Source organism: Acanthochromis polyacanthus, chromosome 18 (assembly GCF_021347895.1).
Source record: "Acanthochromis polyacanthus isolate Apoly-LR-REF ecotype Palm Island chromosome 18, KAUST_Apoly_ChrSc, whole genome shotgun sequence".
NCBI lineage: Eukaryota > Metazoa > Chordata > Actinopteri > Pomacentridae > Acanthochromis > Acanthochromis polyacanthus.
Window position 1 is genome coordinate 3,133,058 of NC_067130.1, and position 19,332 is coordinate 3,152,389.

General features: G+C 43.3%; 2 protein-coding genes across 2 annotated transcripts; one reads left to right on the plus strand and one right to left on the minus strand.

Moving 5' to 3' along the window:
* Positions 1 to 6,588: 6,588 nt before the first annotated feature.
* Positions 6,589 to 11,310, plus strand: nefma (neurofilament medium chain a). The gene is made up of 3 exons (XM_022204856.2): positions 6,589 to 7,836; positions 8,696 to 8,820; positions 8,914 to 11,310. The coding sequence occupies exons 1-3, from the start codon at positions 6,778 to 6,780 to the stop codon at positions 10,454 to 10,456; spliced, it is 2,727 nt and encodes a 908-aa protein (XP_022060548.1). The 5' UTR covers positions 6,589 to 6,777; the 3' UTR covers positions 10,457 to 11,310.
* A 4,705-nt stretch (positions 11,311 to 16,015) lies between these two features.
* Positions 16,016 to 19,253, minus strand: nefla (neurofilament light chain a). Its single transcript, XM_022204857.2, has 4 exons — positions 18,107 to 19,253; positions 17,833 to 17,957; positions 16,807 to 17,255; positions 16,016 to 16,723 (listed from the first exon to the last, which is right to left on the minus strand). The coding sequence occupies exons 1-4, from the start codon at positions 19,145 to 19,147 to the stop codon at positions 16,296 to 16,298; spliced, it is 2,043 nt and encodes a 680-aa protein (XP_022060549.2). The 5' UTR covers positions 19,148 to 19,253; the 3' UTR covers positions 16,016 to 16,295.
* Between the last annotated feature and the right edge of the window lie 79 nt (positions 19,254 to 19,332).

A 19,332-nucleotide genomic window follows, 5' to 3' on the forward strand; every position in this document is an offset into this window, starting at 1 on the left:
TCAGATACGTGTCCACAAGATCCGGCAACTCCCCACCAAACATTCATTGTCTGTATAAAACACACCGTGCTGCATGCTGACTTAACCAGCATTATGCAACCTTGTTTGGTAAATGCTTGGATACGTAAAGGTCCTGCACTCTAGCTTTACATCCCTGCAGGTTCAGGGCCATGCCTTACAAATTATGCCCTCTCATCCCAAGAGACAACCCACACTTAGATTTTCTCTGCCATTATGTGCGTCAGCAAAGCTTTGAAGAACCTCTGGGAAAGAAATGGTAATCAATATACAGCAAACCTCCAGTGGCAGCTGAACATGCAGTAATGTAAATCCACGACTGACTGTCCATGTCTTCACAAAGGCGCAGTGAAAGTACATCACTATAAACCATTACAATTACGTACTGCACTTTTAGCATGAACACATTTTATATCAGCATTATGGTATTTCTCTGTGATATATTCTTACAGAACATCAAGCACACATTGTCTCAGGTGTAATGACGCATGAAAAACTAGTTATGACCTTGACATGTTTACAGAGTGTCCACTGTGAAGGGCATCTGCGTGATGAATGCTGCAGGATAACTGCTGCCAGATGTAGCAGATGGATGCTTATGTCGTAGAGGAATAAAAAGCAATAACGTTATCACGGTGAATGAAATGAAGACAATTGTTATGGGGGACTGGGAGTCTGAAAGCCAGACAGTGATAGAGGGGAAGACGCTGAGAGGGCGGCAGGGAGGCAGGGGGGAGAAAAGTGGGGAGCTGGGAACAGATGGAAAGAGCAGGACGTGATAGAAACATAAATGAGGATGTAGAAGTAGAGGAAGAGTAAATAACAGAAGTAAACAAGCAAACAGGAGTAAAAAGTAGAAGTATTTATAGCTGTGGATGTGTCGAGTCATTCTGTGTGGCCTCCTGCAGTCGCCCAAGTCTGTCCTCCATGTCTCTATGAGTGCCGTCACAAACAGTTACTACTAGGAAAGGGTATAAAATGTGAAAAGATTCCTTTTTAGACAGACAGCTGTACTTAATTAAAGAATACCTTAGCTATGGGTGTCGCAATCCCAATAATATTTAACCCATGCATTCCAAAGCATTTTTTTATTTACTGCAAATTAGCAGCATAGTTTTAAGCCATTTTAGGACAGGAAATGATTATGTTCATGCAAAACACATCCAGATACGTTCTTAATCAATGACTGGAGAGGGACTTTAAAGAAGCTAAATAATACAGATATGATCATATTGTAAATTATCCGGTGCTCGTAACAATCTGGTAGACACGACAATATAGTAGATGGTAGTATTGCATCTTAATGTTTGGTTTCAACCCACCATAAAACAGAAAAAATAAAATCAGAAGACAAAGCTATCTAGCTACAACCACAGTGTGTTTACGCCACTGCAATGCAAAATCATATTGGAGCAGAAGACAGGGAAGAGCTAAACACAACCAACAATGATATAATCAGACAAATAGAAGGTGTGAATCAAATTTAAGAGCGAACAATAAGACAGGAAGACCTAACTTGTCAACTGAAGTTACGAGTAAACTAAATAATTCTGTGGAAAACGGCAACCCAGCAGAAACCCATGGAGCACATATAAGAAGACCAGAAGTTCACGCCCTCTTTTCATCTGCACTCAAGAGTTGAACCCTAGGTCACGCTGAGCTAAGCAGAAATAATGTCAACCTAGCAGAAAGAAAAAAGAGGAGGTGGTTCAACTTTTGATACGATCATATACACCCTGATTAGGTCTTAAGACGATGGTTTGTGGCTGTGTGTTTAGAAGAAGTTTGCATGAGTATAAAGTCGATGTAACGCTTTGTGTAGTCAGTTAAAATCTGTAGATTTTGCTCATGTTTGTTCTTACAGACTTTGTACTGAATAAACATTATTCACATCAGACTCTAGTTGGGCTTCCATTACAGTTTTTCCCAAAATAAAAGCGATATTTCTAAAATTTCGACAAAGTATATTTGCGCTTTGAACGTGTTTCCATTGAAGGTTGTTCTGGGCAGAAACATCGTAACTCTCGTAAAATATCATCCTGCGAAATTTCACTGCAGGAAGATGGACGCCCAAAACCAAAACCAAAACCCTCATTTCCGCTTCTATCTCCTTATACCACTCTGCATTCCTCTGCTGTTTGCTGTCTAGTATGGCAGTGATGTTTTTCTCAAGAATAATGGCAAGAAAAGTCTCGGTCTCCTCTTCTGTCCACACGTACCGCGCCATGTTTACTCCAAGAGAACTGGTCATGTGACCAGGTACGTCATGTCTGGTGACATATATTTGCGGAAAAAGTGTTTCCATTGCGCTTTTGCGATATTTTTCAATATCGAAACGTCTGAAAAACCACCTCATGAGAGCGTAAAAACTTTTTAGCGATATTTTAGTCCTTTTTCGAAATCCAGGTGTTTCCATTACCAGTTTTTTATTGCGCTATTTACATTTTGCGCATATCTAAGGGTAATGGAAACCCGCCTTCTGAAGACTGCTCGAAGACTCTTTCTTGAGAACTTTTTGAAGACTCCAGCTTTTGATCTAGATGTGATTTTTGACTACATGTCTGACAAAGATCATTACTGGCCCTTAGCAGGTGGACTGAGACACAACAAAAGCCTTGTTTTCATTTTTATTAAAGATCTCACAACAATAGCATTATAATATTTTTTCAGGAAAGTATTATCGTAAAGTCGAAATCCAACATCTTGACAGCACTAGCATCTGCATAGACACAAATATTCGGTAACAACTTTTCAGCATGTCGATGCCCTTTGCAGATACTTAGTTCTCACAGTTTGGTGAATGTTTTAACAGAACCCTGACCACATCATCCATCATCTGCCTTATGAAAAAACACATTTGTTTACGTAATTTAAACTGAAAACAACTGCTGTCATGTCAGCTAAAACGTCGTACATGTAGCCTCATTGTGTAACAATCACGCTGGATGCGATGGAATCACAAACACTGAGATCATTCATCGTCATTCATCCACTCACAGACTCACGTACATATACACAAGTTGTGCCCTCATGAGGTCCAGCTGCGGCGATGAGCTAGGAATCATCAGCATAAATCTTAATTAAGGTCCCTGTGATTGTTTCTGTCTCTATCTCAGTGTCATTCTTCCTCTCCACTGACTCATGACATTCTGCTTCTCCTCATGAATATATTAGGGACAGAAGTGCGACTGGCAGCCACGGTAATTGCATGACAGATCAGAAGAATTCAGTTCCTTTACATGCACTATTCAGAGTAGATCCCTACACTAATGTACAAGCAGTGTTTTGATGTTTTACACACGGTCTGGTAGTTTAATGCCTGTGAAAATATTTGTTCAGCATGCTAAAGACTAATCTGCACAAATAGTAGTGACTATAAATGTTGAAAAAACGACATTATTTCCCTCTGATGTGTTCCTTAGATTGGATCATAAACATAAACTCCACCACTGTGTTCCACTGCACTCATTGATTTAACCAATAAAAAGTCATCTCTGTGTTTTAAAGAAATGGTTTATATGTAACTCTATGCTATTCCTTCCTCCAGAATGTTCAGATCTATCAAGTCCCTGCCTCTCTCTCCAACCACTGATTGTATTCCTTCTTTAGATTAGTTCTGTATAAAACCTGGACGTCTGAATCCATGTTTTCCAGACGGTCATCAGTACTCTGCAGTTTCAAGGTTAAAAACTGCTAAGGCGTTGACAGCTTACTTCCCTCATAATATTTAAAAAATAATACCTTATAGACATATTAACAAGATTAAAAAACTTGAGGTCTTTAATGTTAAGGCGAGATTCGTGAAGTCAGCAAACTAATTTAAATCTTAAATCCAATACTCTCACTTTATAATTAAAATAAAACAATCTTTCTCTTGCTGCTACATGGCAAATAGTTTTGCTGTGCCCAGCTTCATTTTGTCTGAATACTATGGTGGCTTTAGTTGTTACTTACAGTATGATCACTTTGGCCATTATTTAGCTAAAGTTAGGAAGCTTTACTTTGCTGTTTATGTCTGTAGCTACTAACTGGATAACAATGTTATGTTGTCCTTTTTTTTGAGGAATTTTTCAGGAGCTTTAGCAATCTGCATCTTCTGCATTTTACAGTTTACAAGTAGGCACAAAGGGTATTTTATTGCCAGATCGCAGTGTGGTCTTAATGTCTATGAATTCTTCTACTTTCAAGGCAAAAAATACAACAAAAAAAGTTTTCAGACTATCTGAAATCATGGCTGTCATGTCAGTAAGCTGATTATCAAAGGATGCTTTTGGACCGCATCATGCTTTTTCCTCTCAACCACATACCACCTGGATTAAAGGTTACACTGACATTGCAGCTTGTACTGTGTAAAAACACTGCACTCTGCTTCCTAAAGATGCCCATGCCTTGACCCTATTCATGGGGGATGGCCTCTTCACACACACTGACATTGTGGACGGGTTTCTGCAGGTGTGATGCTGGGACAGGCTGGGGCTGACTGGGATGGGCTCGTCTGCCTGTTCGAGCCTGTTTCTGCTGCAGTGCCATTTGAAAACACTCCAACCCTTCTGCAGTGCGCTGGAGCCCAGAACTGATGTTGAATGACTCCCCTGTTTTCTGCACACACCCTCACTCTGCCACGTAAATCACAAACACCGCCACCCTCGTAGGGCGTCCGAAAGCACCTCCAGGTTCTGGGTGAAATATGTGCGGCTGACGTCCTGCAGCCGGTAGCAGGGTCTGAACAATTCAAAAGTCACGGGACAATGTTCAAGGACACGGTAACGTCAGCACGCGAGGAAGATGAAGAGTGTGGTTCATGAACTGTAACCATTTTCGATACGTATTTGTGTCTAAAATAAGCAGACATGCACAAACGGGACGGGAAAGTCACTGTGACCATCTCTCCCTCCCTCTCTGTCTAGCTCTATCTCTATTTCGCTCTCTGTCTGCCTTTCTGTCTCCGGAGCAATCTAAAATTGGCCACGCTTGATGCATTAGCTCTGCCTGACTAAAGCTCGCAATGGAAAGCCAATGAGGGGAGATGAGAAAATGTAGATAGGTGATAATTGTTGTTTGTGGGAAATTTAGTTCAGGGTACAAAAACAGCCACTCGAGTGGTGGGAATAATCACCAGAAATGCAGTAAATGTACGGGGTTGTGTCCTGATCAGATGCTGTATAAACACACTTTGCATGATTTGCAGTGAAGAGGGATGTGTGGATGACTTTGATCAAATTTATTACATTAAGTAATGGATTAAAAAAAGAGAATAAAACACTGATACGGCTCTTTTTGCTGCACTACCCCCGACAATTGGTAATCGTTTCGTATCGACCCAGTCATCTGATATTTGAGTGAAGCATCAAGACTGATAGGAAATCAATCGCCCTGTGATGTGGCCGGGGCACTGCGTGGGGGAAACGTCTCAATAAATGCATGAATAACCCAAAAATCCCATGTGGTTTTACTTTAGAGGAGATCTCGCAGTGCAGCCGTGGAGACACTGTTAGCATGTGAAAAATGAACACGACAGTAAAACTAGCCAGAATATGCAAAAAGTGCAGATTATTTTGTTAACAATTCTGTTTTGAGAGTACAAGCTAGATGTTTGAAAGAGGTTAAATTCTGACATTTATCAAATTTTCTCTGTCACTGATATTATCTACAATTAATGACTAGTTCAGTTCTAAACATGCAATTATTTTAACACAATGTGCAGTGAGAAGGCAAATTTCCTACACATTTTAGCTTTTCATAATCTGTGCCTCATATTTCATTAATATTCTGTTTAGAAAAATAGTTCTATTAAATTGCTTAATGGATCTGAGAGCTAAAAAAAGGCACACATTCAATTTTAAATTTTAATGTTCAGTAAATCACCTGTAATTCAAACTAAATACTCAAAATTGTCTTCTGAATTCCTGTTCCACAATTGTCAATGAATAACCTGCTGGAATCCGTGCTGTTACTCTAATTATGTCACTTTGAAGGTGTCTGAACCAAAAAATATATATACTATGTATGAACTAATAAATGCTGCTATTATTATTCTAACATGATGCCACTTGCTGACATCAACTATTATTATACTGGTTAAGTGGAGACAATATAAAAACACAAACTAGCTGTGGATCAGTCTGGGTAAATTCCACTTGATTTAACAGGCTGGAATAACAAGACAAGCATGACAGTCTTCACATTTCTTTGACTTTGCATCAGAAATATTCAGTGGAGACGAAAAGCTGCCATGGAGTGATAGTTTTGTATTCAGAAAAGCAACCAGCGGTCGCTGTCCGTGGTGCTGAAATGACATCAGCATTACTCTAACGCACTGGTGGAATGCTTTTTATTTTTTTCAAACTTGATAAAGAAAACAAGCGAAATGAAACGACTAATTACAAAAGCTAAGAGTCTATATGTATCTATGTTGTATGTTTACTTTAAATCGGACACCCACGTCGCCGCTCCACCCCACGTGGTCCAGACTGAGCGGGTCCCGGGACCATTAGCAGCCAGCCGGAGGGAGAAGCGCCCTCCCCTCCTGTCCATCAGCGGACCAAACAAAACTGCTTGCACTTGCCTTGTTAGCGACAAAGCCCCACATATATAAGGAGCAGACAGAGGAGGTCTCAGTTGCTGTGAGAGCCATACACCCCTCACCTGCACACACACACATAACACACATACACCCACATACACACTCGCCACACGCCTCCACCTCCTGCACCGTCCCCCCTTCATTCCTGCCAACATCCCCTACGGTAGTCTGACCGGATGAGCTACCCGGTGGACACGATAGGGAGTCCCTTCAGGAGAGTTATGGATACTAGAACGACCAGCTACGGCTACAGCCGCTCCAGCGGCACCCCCTCCAGCGGCTTTCGCTCCCAGTCCTGGTCCCGGGCAAGTCCCGGTTCCACCATGACCACGTCCTACAAGAGGAGCGTGAACATGCCGGTGTCCCGAGCTTACGGCTCTACGGTGCTCAGCTCCGCCGACAGCGTTGATTATAGTCAAACCTCCATCCTGAACGGAGACTACAAGCGATCTAACGAAAAAGAGCAACTTCAAGGGCTCAATGACCGGTTTGCTGTTTACATTGACAAGGTGCACTACCTGGAGCAGCAGAACAACCAGATCGAGGCGGAGATCCAGGCACTGCGGCAGAAACAGGTCTCACGCACCCAGCTGGACGACCTCTACGACCAGGAGCTGCAGGAGCTGCGCTCCATGCTGGAGCAGATCCACCATGACAAGGCGCAAATTCAGCTCGACACCGACCACATCGAGGAGGACATCCAGCGGCTCAGGGACCGCTTCGACGAAGAGGCTCGCATCCGAGAGGAGACGGAGGCCATAATCCGAGTCCTGAAGAAGGACACGAGCGACTCGGAGTTGGTGAAGTCTGAGTTGGAGAAGAAAGTTCAGTCGCTGCAGGATGAGATCGCCTTCATCCGTAACAACCACGAAGAAGAGGTGAGCGACCTCATAGCCCAGATCCAGGCGTCTCAGGTGACGGTGGAGAGGAAAGACCTCCAGAAGGCGGACATCACTGAGGCTCTGCGGGAGATCCGCTGCGAGCTGGAGGGCCACTCCAACCAGAACCTGCAGCAGGTGGAGAACTGGTTCATGTGCCGCTACGCCAAGCTCACTGAGGCTGCAGAACAGAACAAGGACGCCATAAAGTCCGCCCGTGATGAGATCGCCGACTACCGCCGCCAGCTGCAGTCCAAGACGGTGGAGCTGGAGTCCGTCCGCGGGACAAGAGACTCGCTGGAGCGGCAGCTGAATGACATCGAGGACCGCCACAACAGCGACCTGGCCAGCCTGCAGGTAGGAAGCAGCAGCGACACGGGCGGGTAGAAAGAGTTGGAAAGAAAGAAAATCATTTGAATTGACTTCTAAATAACACATAGGATGCTTATATGTTGTGATTTTAAAAAAAAACTTGTTCATTGGGGTTTGTGTTGCTGGATCAACGATCAGGACCAGGTTACATTCATCTGCTTAATGTCTCAGTGACGCAGCATTTATTTGGGGGACTCCTACAGTAAACTTCCCTAATGAGAATAAAACGTTATTAAACGTTATATAAACGGGATTTTGTTAGAATTTTCAGCTACGTAAAGACTTTTATGGTCACACCACTGCGCTTTACTTTCAGCGCTGACTTTCTTTACAAGCTTTAGAGATTTCCAAGCGTTAGGAAATGGTTAAAGGGATAAAGCTGCAGTAGAGTCTCTCCCTCCCTCCCTCTCTTTGTCTCTTTTCTCTCTCTCTCTCCCTCTTGCTGAGTCAGAGGCATGGGTCGATGCCTTCATTGGCTCTGTCCTTGCATCACACCACTGAGATTTTGGGGTGAGGGTGGGGGTGTATTGAAAATGTGTGGAGGCTGCCCTTGAAACTGAGGCATTCAACACCTCTAGAATACTGTATTGCGTCAGAATATATTAAAGCAACAGCCTCCGTGCACAAAGTCTACAGAGTTTACAAAATGTACCAGAGAAAGGAAAAAGGGCTTAGGTTTTACTGCAGTGGCTGATTGGAAAAAATGACTTCACATTTGTTGCCAAGACTTTCTGTAATCCATGGAGAGACTACAGCTGAGTCTGAAGAGAAAATAGCTTCGTCCTGCATATATTTCTATTGCACTTAATCAACCATATATTGTGTTTGCTGTGTGTTTCCTCAGGAGACGATTCACCAGCTGGATAATGAGCTCAAGAGCACCAAATGGGAGATGGCTCGTCACCTGCGCGAGTACCAGGACCTGCTCAATGTCAAGATGGCCTTGGACATCGAGATCGCTGCATACAGGTAAAAATAGTCACGTGATCTTTAAAGGATTTCATCTCCATGTCAAAAAAAGTGGGTTTAAACACGGAAATATGCTTTTATTGTTCCCATCAGGAAACTCCTCGAGGGTGAGGAGACCCACTTTAGCACTTTCCCTTACCGCCAGGTGGTCACCTCCACCAAAATCTCCAAGCCTAAATCAGAGGCCTCCAAGCTCAAGGTGCAGCACAAGTTTGTGGAGGAGATCATCGAGGAGACGAGGGTGGAGGACGACAAGGGAGAATTAGACGAGGACCTGGCGGAGATCGCGCAGGAGCTGTCTGCCACGCCGGGAGAGGGGGGAGAGGAGGAAGAGGAGGCAGAGGAGGGGGAGGAGGAGGCTGGAGAGGGAGAGGGAGATGAGGCAGAGGGTGAGGGAGAAGAAGGAGAAGGTGAGGAGGGTGGAGAGGAGGAGGAAGCTGTAGCCGCCACTGAAGCCAAAGTTAGCTCAAGTGCACCCGCTAAGGAGGAGGAAGAGGGGGAGGATGAAAAGGGTGACGAGGGCGAGGAGGGTGAGGGAGAAGGTGGCGAGGAGGGAGAGAAGGAGGAGGAAGGTGAGGGAGAAGGAGAGGGCGAGGATGAGGGAGATAAAGGAGGTGATGCAGAGGGAGGTGATGAAGAAGGAGAGGAAGGAGGAGAGGAGGAGGTAGAGGAGACGGTGCTGTGCTCCAAAGCTCCGGAGTCTAAAGCCTCTCCTGACAAAGAGAAGGCCGGAGACAAGGAGGGCAGCGGAGGAGAGGAGGAAGCTGCTGCCGAAGAGGAGGGAGGCGATCAGGAGGAGGACGCAGGCAGTGACAAAGCATCCAAAAGCGGAGATGAGAAAGAGGAGAAAGAGGATGCAGACAAAGGCAAGAAGGAAGATGAGAAGAAGGCAAAAGATGAGAAAGCGGATGACAAATCAGAAAAAGCTGTAGCTCAGTCAGAAGCTCCGAAAACAGAAGCTGCGAAGCCTGAGGCTAGCAAAGAAGAGGCCGCCAAAACAGAGGCGACTAAATCTGAGTCTCCAAAGTCTGAATCCCCAAAGCCTGGATCCCCCAAGTCAGAATCACCTAAACCTGAGTCCCCTAAATCTGAATCCCCAAAACCTGCTTCTCCTAAATCTGAATCCCCCAAACCTGCTTCTCCTAAGTCTGAAACCCCCAAAGAAGGTTCACCAAAAGCTGCATCCCCCAAACCCAGCTCCCCAAAAGCTGAATCCCCAAAAGCTGAATCCCCAAAGAGCGAGCCACCGAAGGCCGCTGAAGAAAAATCGGAGAAAAAGAGCGACACGACAGAAGAGAAGAAGGTAGAAAAGAAGGATGTGGCCATGAACGGCGACATCGACAAGAGCAGCCCAGAAGAGAAAGGGAAGAAAGACGAGGGGAAAGATGACGACGTGATCGCCAACGGCGTCGACGAGAGCCCGGTCAAAGAAGACGGCAGCCAGAAGGTGGTGATAACCAAGACAGTGGAGACGATCACCACCGGAGAGGATGGGTCCAAGCACGTCACCAAGTCCGTCACTGTGACAGAAACAGTGAAGGAGGTGGACGAGGTGGTGCAGGAGAAGCTGGTCTCCACCAAGAAGATGGAGAAGCAGTCCACCCAGTCCATCAAGCAGGTGACGGAGGGTGAATGAGCTGACTCCTGCCGCAAGAGGAGGTCAAGGAGGAAGTGGAGGGGGAAGAAGGAGAGCAGAACACGACAAGCAATCAATCCAGAACTAACATAACAAAGAAAATCATACAGCTAGAGCGATGTAATAAAGATAACCACTCTCAAACATACGAAACAAATCATAGAGAGAAGGCAAAAACTTAAATGCTACAACTTTCAAAAATGCATGTTGAGTGAAAGCTTTAAACGGGGCTTCGCTGCAGATGCGGTCAGGAGCAAGCGACTGAGACATTTTATCCTCTTTTTCTTTATTTCTGCAGTTCATGGGTGAGCTCATGGGTGAGGGAGGGAGGGGATCTCTGCATGCTAGCTCAGGGGAGGGGAGGACGTTCCTCTCTTATCTGTATGTTTGGTAGAAATACACAGTAAAAAGCGTGAATATGTAAAAAGAATACATGTAAAGCGGGTGGGAGAGTGAAAGAAATCTTATTAACGTTGAGGATTTTTGAGTTTAAGGGGGGACAGGCAGGTGGGAGGGTCCTCTGCGCAGACACATACTCTACTGAAGAAGCCTTACCTGACATGTGAAGATACCAACTGAGCCAAAAAGAAACTAACAATAAATACACAACATACAGTGAAGAAAGAGACGGGCAGCGGTATGATAAACACACGGCCATATACATCCAGTAACTGAAGCTTAACAAACCTGAAGAAACTCCTAGCCTTAAACATGCTTTTTATCAGTGTCTGTTATGTTTACCTGAGTGCAAATGAAAAAAAAGAAATATAACTGTAAATGCGTAGATACATGCATTCTTGTATGCATAGGATGGACTTGAATTTAAATACAAAAATAAATGAGGTGCTACTGTTTGCAATCCCATGACTTTACTCATCATTTCCCAGCAGCATTTGCTCAATAAATGTCATAATGAAGTTAAAGAAATTGTCTCTTGTTTTATTTTCATTATATGAAGATATGCTTTGCTTTACAAATTAATTATTAATCAAGTACATTAAAGTAGTTAGTTTCATATTAATTATACATAGTTTGATGACCTGAAAATGACCAATAAGTATCAATACTGATTGTCAAATTACTGGCTTAAATAAATGATGTCTTGTCCAATTTAATTAGGATTTACATAGTAAATTAAAACTCTAACACAACAAATTATTGATAACCTCCATTAATCTTAATCAATGAGAGATCTAAAATGATATTTAGGATATATTTTTCAGAAATAAAACATGTATTGATCTTTCACAATGTATATTGCAACAGTTTAACTAATTTTATTTAAAAAAATGAATCTCATTTAGATCTTGCACTTTGATTTCCTCTAATGCAATAAAACCCATTGAGACTTTCATGACATTTTAGTGGATATTTAATTTAAAATGTGATAACATCTGACTGAGTGTGCAGAGAGGAGGAGTAGGATTTATTGCTCTGCTTATCTGTTGACAAATCTGTAAAAGTAAATTCTATTCCCCGCTAAGATAAGACACTTTAAATGTGTGTTTTGCTTTAGTTTCTTGTCAACAGCAGCATAAATCCAGTGAGTGATGGAAGATGTCACTCACAAGCTGGAGGCAAAGAAGCAGAGATACTGCAAGAGTGTCAAGAGAGGGAAATCATTTTAAGAAAAATCCACCAACAACAATGGAGTAGTGAAAGTGCCAAATTAAAAAAAAAAATACATAAAAGAATAAGAAAAGTGGAAATATAAAGATGAATTAATAAAACAAAAATAAATAATGTGGCAATATAAAGGAGTATTAATCAAAAACTAAATCCATAAAAGAAAAGGCTGATAAAAGTAGAAAAATAAAGACAAATAAATAAAATGATAAAAAAAAAGAAATATGCTTATAAATAACACAAAAAATACATAATGTGGCAATATAAAGCAATATTAATCAAAAAATTAATCCATAAATGAAAAGGCTAATAAAATAGAAATATAAAGACAAATAAATAAAATAATAAAAAATGATAATTAGTATACTGTAATGACATTTTTTAAAAATTATTTTATTTATTTGTCTTTATATTTCTATTTTTATTAGCCTTTTCTTTTATGTATATATTTTTTGAAAAACATTTCTTTACATTGCGACAATATTTTTTATTTATTTTATTTATTTGTCTGTATATTTCCACTGTTACAGATTTGTTTTTGTAGTTTGGCACTCTCACTACTCCATAATCAACGCTGTAAATGCTGCGTACCTGTCTCTAGCTTCTGGGGGATGTCAGGTGTGACAGGATAAGGTGCATCATGGAAGACTGTACATTTTACTTTACATTTAACAGAACATTACTGGCAGTCTCCAAGTTGATGGAAGTGCAAAAGAAAAAACAAAAACAAACAAACAAAACAACTGTGTTACGAGTCATTTTGAATCATTATCATCATCGTATTTGTCAGTAAAGGTATGCAAAGGTTAATTTGTATCACTGCGTGCCATTAACTGGAAATCTAATTTTTTCCTTTAGACATATTAAATCTTGAACAATAACTGAGAGTTGTTTTTTCCCCCTGATATTCAACAAATCATTGGTTTGACTTTCAGTCCTTTTTCAATGGTGGAAATTAAGCACAGCTGTAAGCTCAGAGTGCTGCTGACTGTTCGCTTTACTCTCACAGTGACTATGTGCCTTTTGTAACAAGAAAAATCTATTCTTTCACTGACAAATTAAAGCTTCAGTCCATTACAGTTAAACACACCTTTCCTCCAGTCAATATTTTCTCTGCTGCAGCTGTTAACTTACTTAGCCCAGAAAAACAAGCCAATTATGTTTTGTCACCAAAATCACCCAATTTAAATAGTATCAAGTATTGAACCTCCAAACCTGTAATGCTACTTTTAGCCACACTGGCTGCTGTTTGCGGGGTGTGGGTGTGTGTGTATGTTGGTATGTTTGTGTGTGTGGGTATGTATGTCTGTTCGTATGTCTACGTATGTGTGTGAATGTATATGTGATTGTGTATCTGTGTGTATATTTGTGGGGGGTGGGAGGTTTCGGGTTTTTCATAGTGTTTTATATTGTGTTGTTCTTGTTTTTAATTCTCTGTGAGGCACTTTGTGTTACTGTACTGTATGAAAAGTGCCATATAAATAAAGTTGATTTGATTTGATTTGCTGCTAAGTATAACCACAGTACTGTAATGCTAAAAAAGTTGAATATTGTTGAGTTTGATTAACGATTGGGGATACAAAATGTGGTACTTAAAATTAAACAATGGAGGTTCAGCTGGGAAAAAAAGAGCCTACCTGTGAGACCTCGACAGTCCGGTCCTCTGCTTCTGGCTAGCAGCTACATTAGCTGCTACTAGCAGCTACATTGGTCGCTACTAGCAGCAACATTAGTCGCTACTAGCATAGTACAAAAGCAGTCTCCCAGTGAAGCTGCACACTTTTTGGTATGAAGCACCGCTGTCTCCCTACTCCGACAAGTTCTAGCAGCTCAATCCTTTATCTTTGGCCTTTTAAAGGAAACAGCGGCCTCAGTGGTCAGCAAGTTATGTTTTATGCTCCTAATGTTAGCTAGCTGTCCTAACGTTAGCTAGTTGTCATAACATTAGCTAGCACCAAAGCTGCAAAGTTCAACAGTGTAAAATAAATTAAAGCTGCAAGCAGCGATGGACGGGTCCTCGCATCCACGCTGGTCGGCGAATCCATGCACGTCCACCAGGTGGCACTGTGACTGAGAGTGTGTGCCGGCCTCTGAATCACATCTGGACCAGAGTGTAATCACAAGTAAAATTTCAGCCAGATTGGAGCATGTTCAGACTTGTTATACAGCATTTCCTGCCCATCCACCACCAGGTGGCGCTGTAACTCAGAGTGTATTTCAAACAGTGGATGTGATGAGGGCTGGACTCTGATCAGTCATGAAAAGTTTCAGGCTGATTTGACCATGTAGAGGCCAGTTATACAGCATTTACTGTCCATCCAACAGGTGGCGCTGCAACTGAGAGTGTCTGTTGGCCTGTAGATGTGATCAGGATTGAATTGTGATCACACATGGAAAGTTTGAGGCAGATTGGAGCATGCAGAGGAGAGTTATACAGCAGTTGATGTTTCATGGCGAAGCATCAAAACTCTAATGGTCGCCATGGCCACGCCATTTGGATTCTGGTTAAACTTTTGATAACTTTTCATCACCAAGTCCTGCTGTGTGGACTGACAAAATTTCAGGTCTCCTGGAATTATCCCCTTGGAGGTATTAACTCTCAAAAATGAGAAAAATCATCAAAAATCTCACAATTAATCCAAGATGGCCGACTTCCTGTTGGGTTTAGGACATGGCTCCAAGAGGCTGTTTTGTGCATCCTGATGTGCTCTATAAGCCAAATTTCACACGTTTTGGAGTATGATAAGGCCGCCAAAAAGCCAATTTACTTTACGGGAGAAAAAAAAAAAAAATAAAATAAACCCTAGGGTTTCAATAGGGTCCTAGGCACCGCTGGTGCCTTGGACAGTCGGTGCCCTTGCACCGCCTGTCCTTCGCACCCTCGGTGCTCGGACCCTAATAATGCCAGCAGAGCAACTATTGAGTATGTTATGCTCAGTATGGTAGCATTATCCCGCCATTTTAGTGCTTTGTAAGGGTAACATTATGTTATTTATTGCCGTGAAAGATGCATGGCCTCATTTTAAATGTTCCAAATATCTTTATGGGGTTGCTGCTCCAGGATATTTTGAGCATGTGGATTTTTATGCACCAATTTGAGTCTTTCATGCATCATTTTATGCTGGAGATGTCTTTATCAGTGTGAAGGAAAACACTAAAATCAGGCACTGCATGGTTTAGTAGTTAGTCATTGTTCTTTTGAACTTATTTGTATGGAAGTGTGTGGCGTTATGACTGTTAGGAAACTGCTGTGGCACTGTAATTTCCTCCAAAAGATTATGAAAGGATCTATCTATTTATCTATCTATGACAATTCTAAATATAATGGTATACAATGCAAGTAGACTCTCTAGCATTCTGCATTGTTTTCACATATTTATTCTTCTGCAGATTACCTTTATGCCATTGTTTAATCTACACATATACAAGAATGATTTAATGTCTCCGTGTCATTTTAATTCATTTATAAACCCCTGCACTTTCAAATCATATTACACATATCTGTGTTTGTTGTAGTGAATGAAGAAGACATCATCCTTGTCTGATGTGTTGTTGTGTCTACTCGTATTATGTCAGTTTCTTAAAATGGAAGTCCTCTCCTTTAATGTGGGGTGAAAAATGCACGTGTTGTAAATATTAGGGTAGATATATCCCCTGTGCCCCCCTGAAATCCATGCCTATGGTGACCGATGTAACACAGCAGGGTGTAAATGGTCTGAGAAGAGGTGTTGTGACAGTACAGTCACTGCTTGTCGGATCGAGTAGAGTAAGTGAATCTGACATGCTGTCCTCCCTTAAAAAACTACTGCTGAGGGCGAATGTAGAGCAGCAGGTGTCCCAAGACTCCCAAGCTCCACTGAAGGCTACGATCTAAGTCAGTGCTGCTCCTCTACTGGTTCAGTTTAAGTCAGGACTCAGAATCAATGACACGCATGGCTTTGACAATCATTTATTTAACCACCAGAAAGTCACACACGCACAAGAGCATTCAGCATTTAGACATTTAACACTCATCAGGAAGTGTGCAGCCAAACCTTTATGGATTACTCTGGATATTGGCAAGCAGTTAACCTTGATTTGTTGCTGTAAATGGCTATTGGACTGTTTTATTGAGCACCATGTTAACAAGCAGATTTGAGAGAACAGCGCTGATGCCTCTACTGGTTATCGAGCTGTGGACAGTCTTGACCAAACTTTGCGGAGGCTAACCGGCTTACTTTTGACCCTTTGTGCTCTTTTCTTCTGCAGGTTCAGGTTTGGCTGCCTTTTCTTCCTCTTTCTCCTTTTTTGCGTCGGCTTTGTCCTCTTTTTTGGGAGCGGCTTTGACATCTTTCTCTTCGGCTACTTTGTCTTCTTTCTTGGCATCAGCTTTGTCTTCTTTCTCGTCGCTCTTTTTAGGCTCTTCCTTCTCGTCTTTATCTTCTTCTTTCGACGCCTCATCTTTGTCATCTGCTCCTTCTGTTTTTTCCTCCTCTTGTGCTTCTTCTTTGGCGTCACTCTCCTCTTCTTTGGCATCACTCTCCTCATCTTTGGCTTCGCTCTCTTCTTCTTTTGCTTCACTCTCTTCTCCTTCACCTTCTTTCTCGCCTTCATCTTCGGCAGCCTCTGCTACCTCTTCTTTTTGCTCCTCCTCATCACCACCTGCATCAACAGATAAAAGTTTTAGCATTATTATTTATGCAAATGTTTTTTGAGTAATTAACATGATTAAAAGGTTCACCAACCCTCTTCTCCCTCCTTCGTCTCCTCCTCTGCTTCCTTAGCTTCCTCTTCCTTCTCTCCCTCCTCCTCTCCTCCCTCTTCCTCCTCCTTCTCCTCTCCCTCCTCTTCTTCCTCCTTTTTCTCCTCTTCTGCTGCCTCTTCACCTCCCTCTTCTTCCTTCTCTGCCTCCTCCTCCTCCTCTACCTCCTTCTCTGCCTCTTCCTCCTCCTCCTCCTCTTCCCCGGGTGGGCTGGCCTCTGCTTGCTGGGCGTGGCTGGCAGAGATGATTCCCTCGGTGGTGCTGACGCTGGAGCTGAGCAGGCGAGACGTCATCAGGTAGGTGGTGCCGGAGCTGAGGCTGGAGAGGACGGGTCGGGCGTAGGAGGGAGCCGACAAACTGTGGCCGTACAGAGAGGAGACGCCTCCAGCCATCCCGACGCTGAAGCGAGACTCCTCCCCTTCCAACAGCTTCCTGTATGGGTTGATGGAAACACAACTGATGAGTGCTACAGTAACTGGGAGCTGCTTTTCTTTTCTTTTTTTAAAGCATAGGTTTTAAATTTGTCAATTAGTGGCCATCAAAAGTGTGTCCAATTTTATGACTGGTAGTGTGTTTATAAGCACTACAGTGTTTGAGACAGTATGCAGAAAGTGATTCTAAATAAGCTGTAACCAGAGATTTATGCCAAAATGGTTTCCAGATGAAGTCAACTTGAATTTGTGTCCCTAAGATTTGCCAGCATAATTTAAACCATACATTTTGGAGGTAGAAACAAACATTGGAAAGAAAGTTGATGTTTTTGAATTTGCTTCACGACTTAAATGTTAAAAATATAACATATAAATGGCTTATATGACTCTGGAAAAACTTAAAATGACTGTATGTTAGATTTTTTTATCTCCAATTAAGTGTTTATGTACCACTTTTAAAATTTACACAGGGCTAGGGTTAAGGATAGCCTTGTAGGTTTGACTGAAATTAAAAGAAATATAAGTTTGTGTTCTTTTTTTGTGTTTGGCTGTTCCCCAGTGTGATTTGTCACCCTCACCTGTATGCAGCGATCTCGATGTCCAGCGCCATCTTGACATTCAGAAGGTCCTGATACTCTTTCAGGTAGCGTGCCATTTCCTGTTTGGTGCCCCTCAGCTCATTCTCCAACTCTCCAATGGTGTCCTAAGTACAAGTCAAAGTCACAACGGCGTACAGAATGAAACATGATATAATAAAAACTTCAAGTGATAGATTTACAGATCAATACATCAAAGGATCTAATTGATTACAACACGTAATAAACTACAGGGTGCCACAGCTTCTTTACTGACCTGCATAGCAGCAATTTCAGCGCTCTGCTTCTCCTCCATCTCATGCAGCTGTTTCTCCAGGGATTCATTGAGGCCTCTGCAGGCATCGATCTCCAGTAGGCGGGCTTGTAGCTGGCGTCTATACTCTCCCGCTTCGTCCTTGGAGCTTCTCACGGCGTCGCTGTGCTGGGCCACAGTTTCAGTCAGGGAGCCCACCTTCCCTCTGAACCACTCCTCAGCCGCCTGCATGTTCCTGGCTGCCAGCCTCTCATACTGGGACCGGATATCCCTGAGAGCTCCAGAGAGGTCTGGAGTGGCAGCCTCAGATTCCACGGCTACCTGGACACCCAGATGGACCTGGGCCTGAAGTTCAGCCACTTCGCTTTCGTGAATCCTCTTGAGGAAGGCCAGCTCCTCTAGCAGAGTTTCAACACTTTTCTCCAGCTCAGCCTTTGCTAAGGCAGCCTGGTCGGCCTCACGACGGGCCTCCATCAGCCTGCCCTCAGCTTCTTCACGACCCAACACTTCCTCTTCATATCGACCCTGCAGAGCACTCAGGGTCTGCTCCAGCCGCTCCCTCTGGCCCAGGATAGCCTGCTGTTCTGCCCTGGCTTCATCCACAGCTGCTCTCAGGGACCGGGCCTCTTGCTCATACAGTGCTCTCAGACGGGACGGCTCAGTGTGCTTTTGCCTCAGGAGCAGGAGTTCTGCCTCCAAAGCACGATTCTGCTGCTCCAACTCACGCACTCTCTCAATGAAGCCGGCAAAGCGGTCATTGAGATCCTGCAGCTGGCTGCGCTCTTGTGTGCGTACGGCTCGAAATTCAGAGCTGATCTGGGCCGCTTGGCTGAGTTCCAGCTCCAGGGAAGAGGCTGGTGATGAAGAGGAGTACAGCACCCGGCCAGGAGAGGAGTACTGCAGCCGGGAGGAGGACATCGGGGCTGCATGGGAAGAGTAGGCAGAGTGGGTCCTCCCTCTGGTCACCACCCGGGGGGGAGCTTCAACATACCAGCGCCTGTATGACGAGGTGGAGTAGTAGGGGTCATATCCGATGCTACTCATGGCTGAGTGCTGGGAGGACAGATGGCTCTCCCTCTCCTCTTTGTATTTGTGTGGAGGTGTGCGGAGGGCTCAGGTTTAAGCATCGACTGCTTGCTGCTGCAGCAGGCTGCTGCTTTTATAGCAGGACGCTGAGGTCTGACGCAAGCGCTTTCCCCAAACTCTGACAATGCAGGCTCTATAGGCTT

Bases quoted from the DNA above. Each gene is read 5' to 3' on its own strand.
- nefma (XM_022204856.2), top strand. From the start codon at position 6,778: ATGAGCTACCCGGTGGACACGATAGGGAGTCCCTTCAGGAGAGTTATG. The intron at 7,837-8,695 runs GTAGGAAGCAGC...GTGTTTCCTCAG, and splicing joins GCGACCTGGCCAGCCTGCAG to GAGACGATTCACCAGCTGGA. The intron at 8,821-8,913 runs GTAAAAATAGTC...TGTTCCCATCAG, and splicing joins ATCGAGATCGCTGCATACAG to GAAACTCCTCGAGGGTGAGG.
- nefla (XM_022204857.2), bottom strand. From the start codon at position 19,147: ATGAGTAGCATCGGATATGACCCCTACTACTCCACCTCGTCATACAGG. The intron at 17,256-17,832 runs GTGAGGGTGACA...CAACCCATACAG, and splicing joins ATCGAGATCGCTGCATACAG to GAAGCTGTTGGAAGGGGAGG. The intron at 16,724-16,806 runs GTTGGTGAACCT...CTGTTGATGCAG, and splicing joins GACGAAGGAGGGAGAAGAGG to GTGGTGATGAGGAGGAGCAA.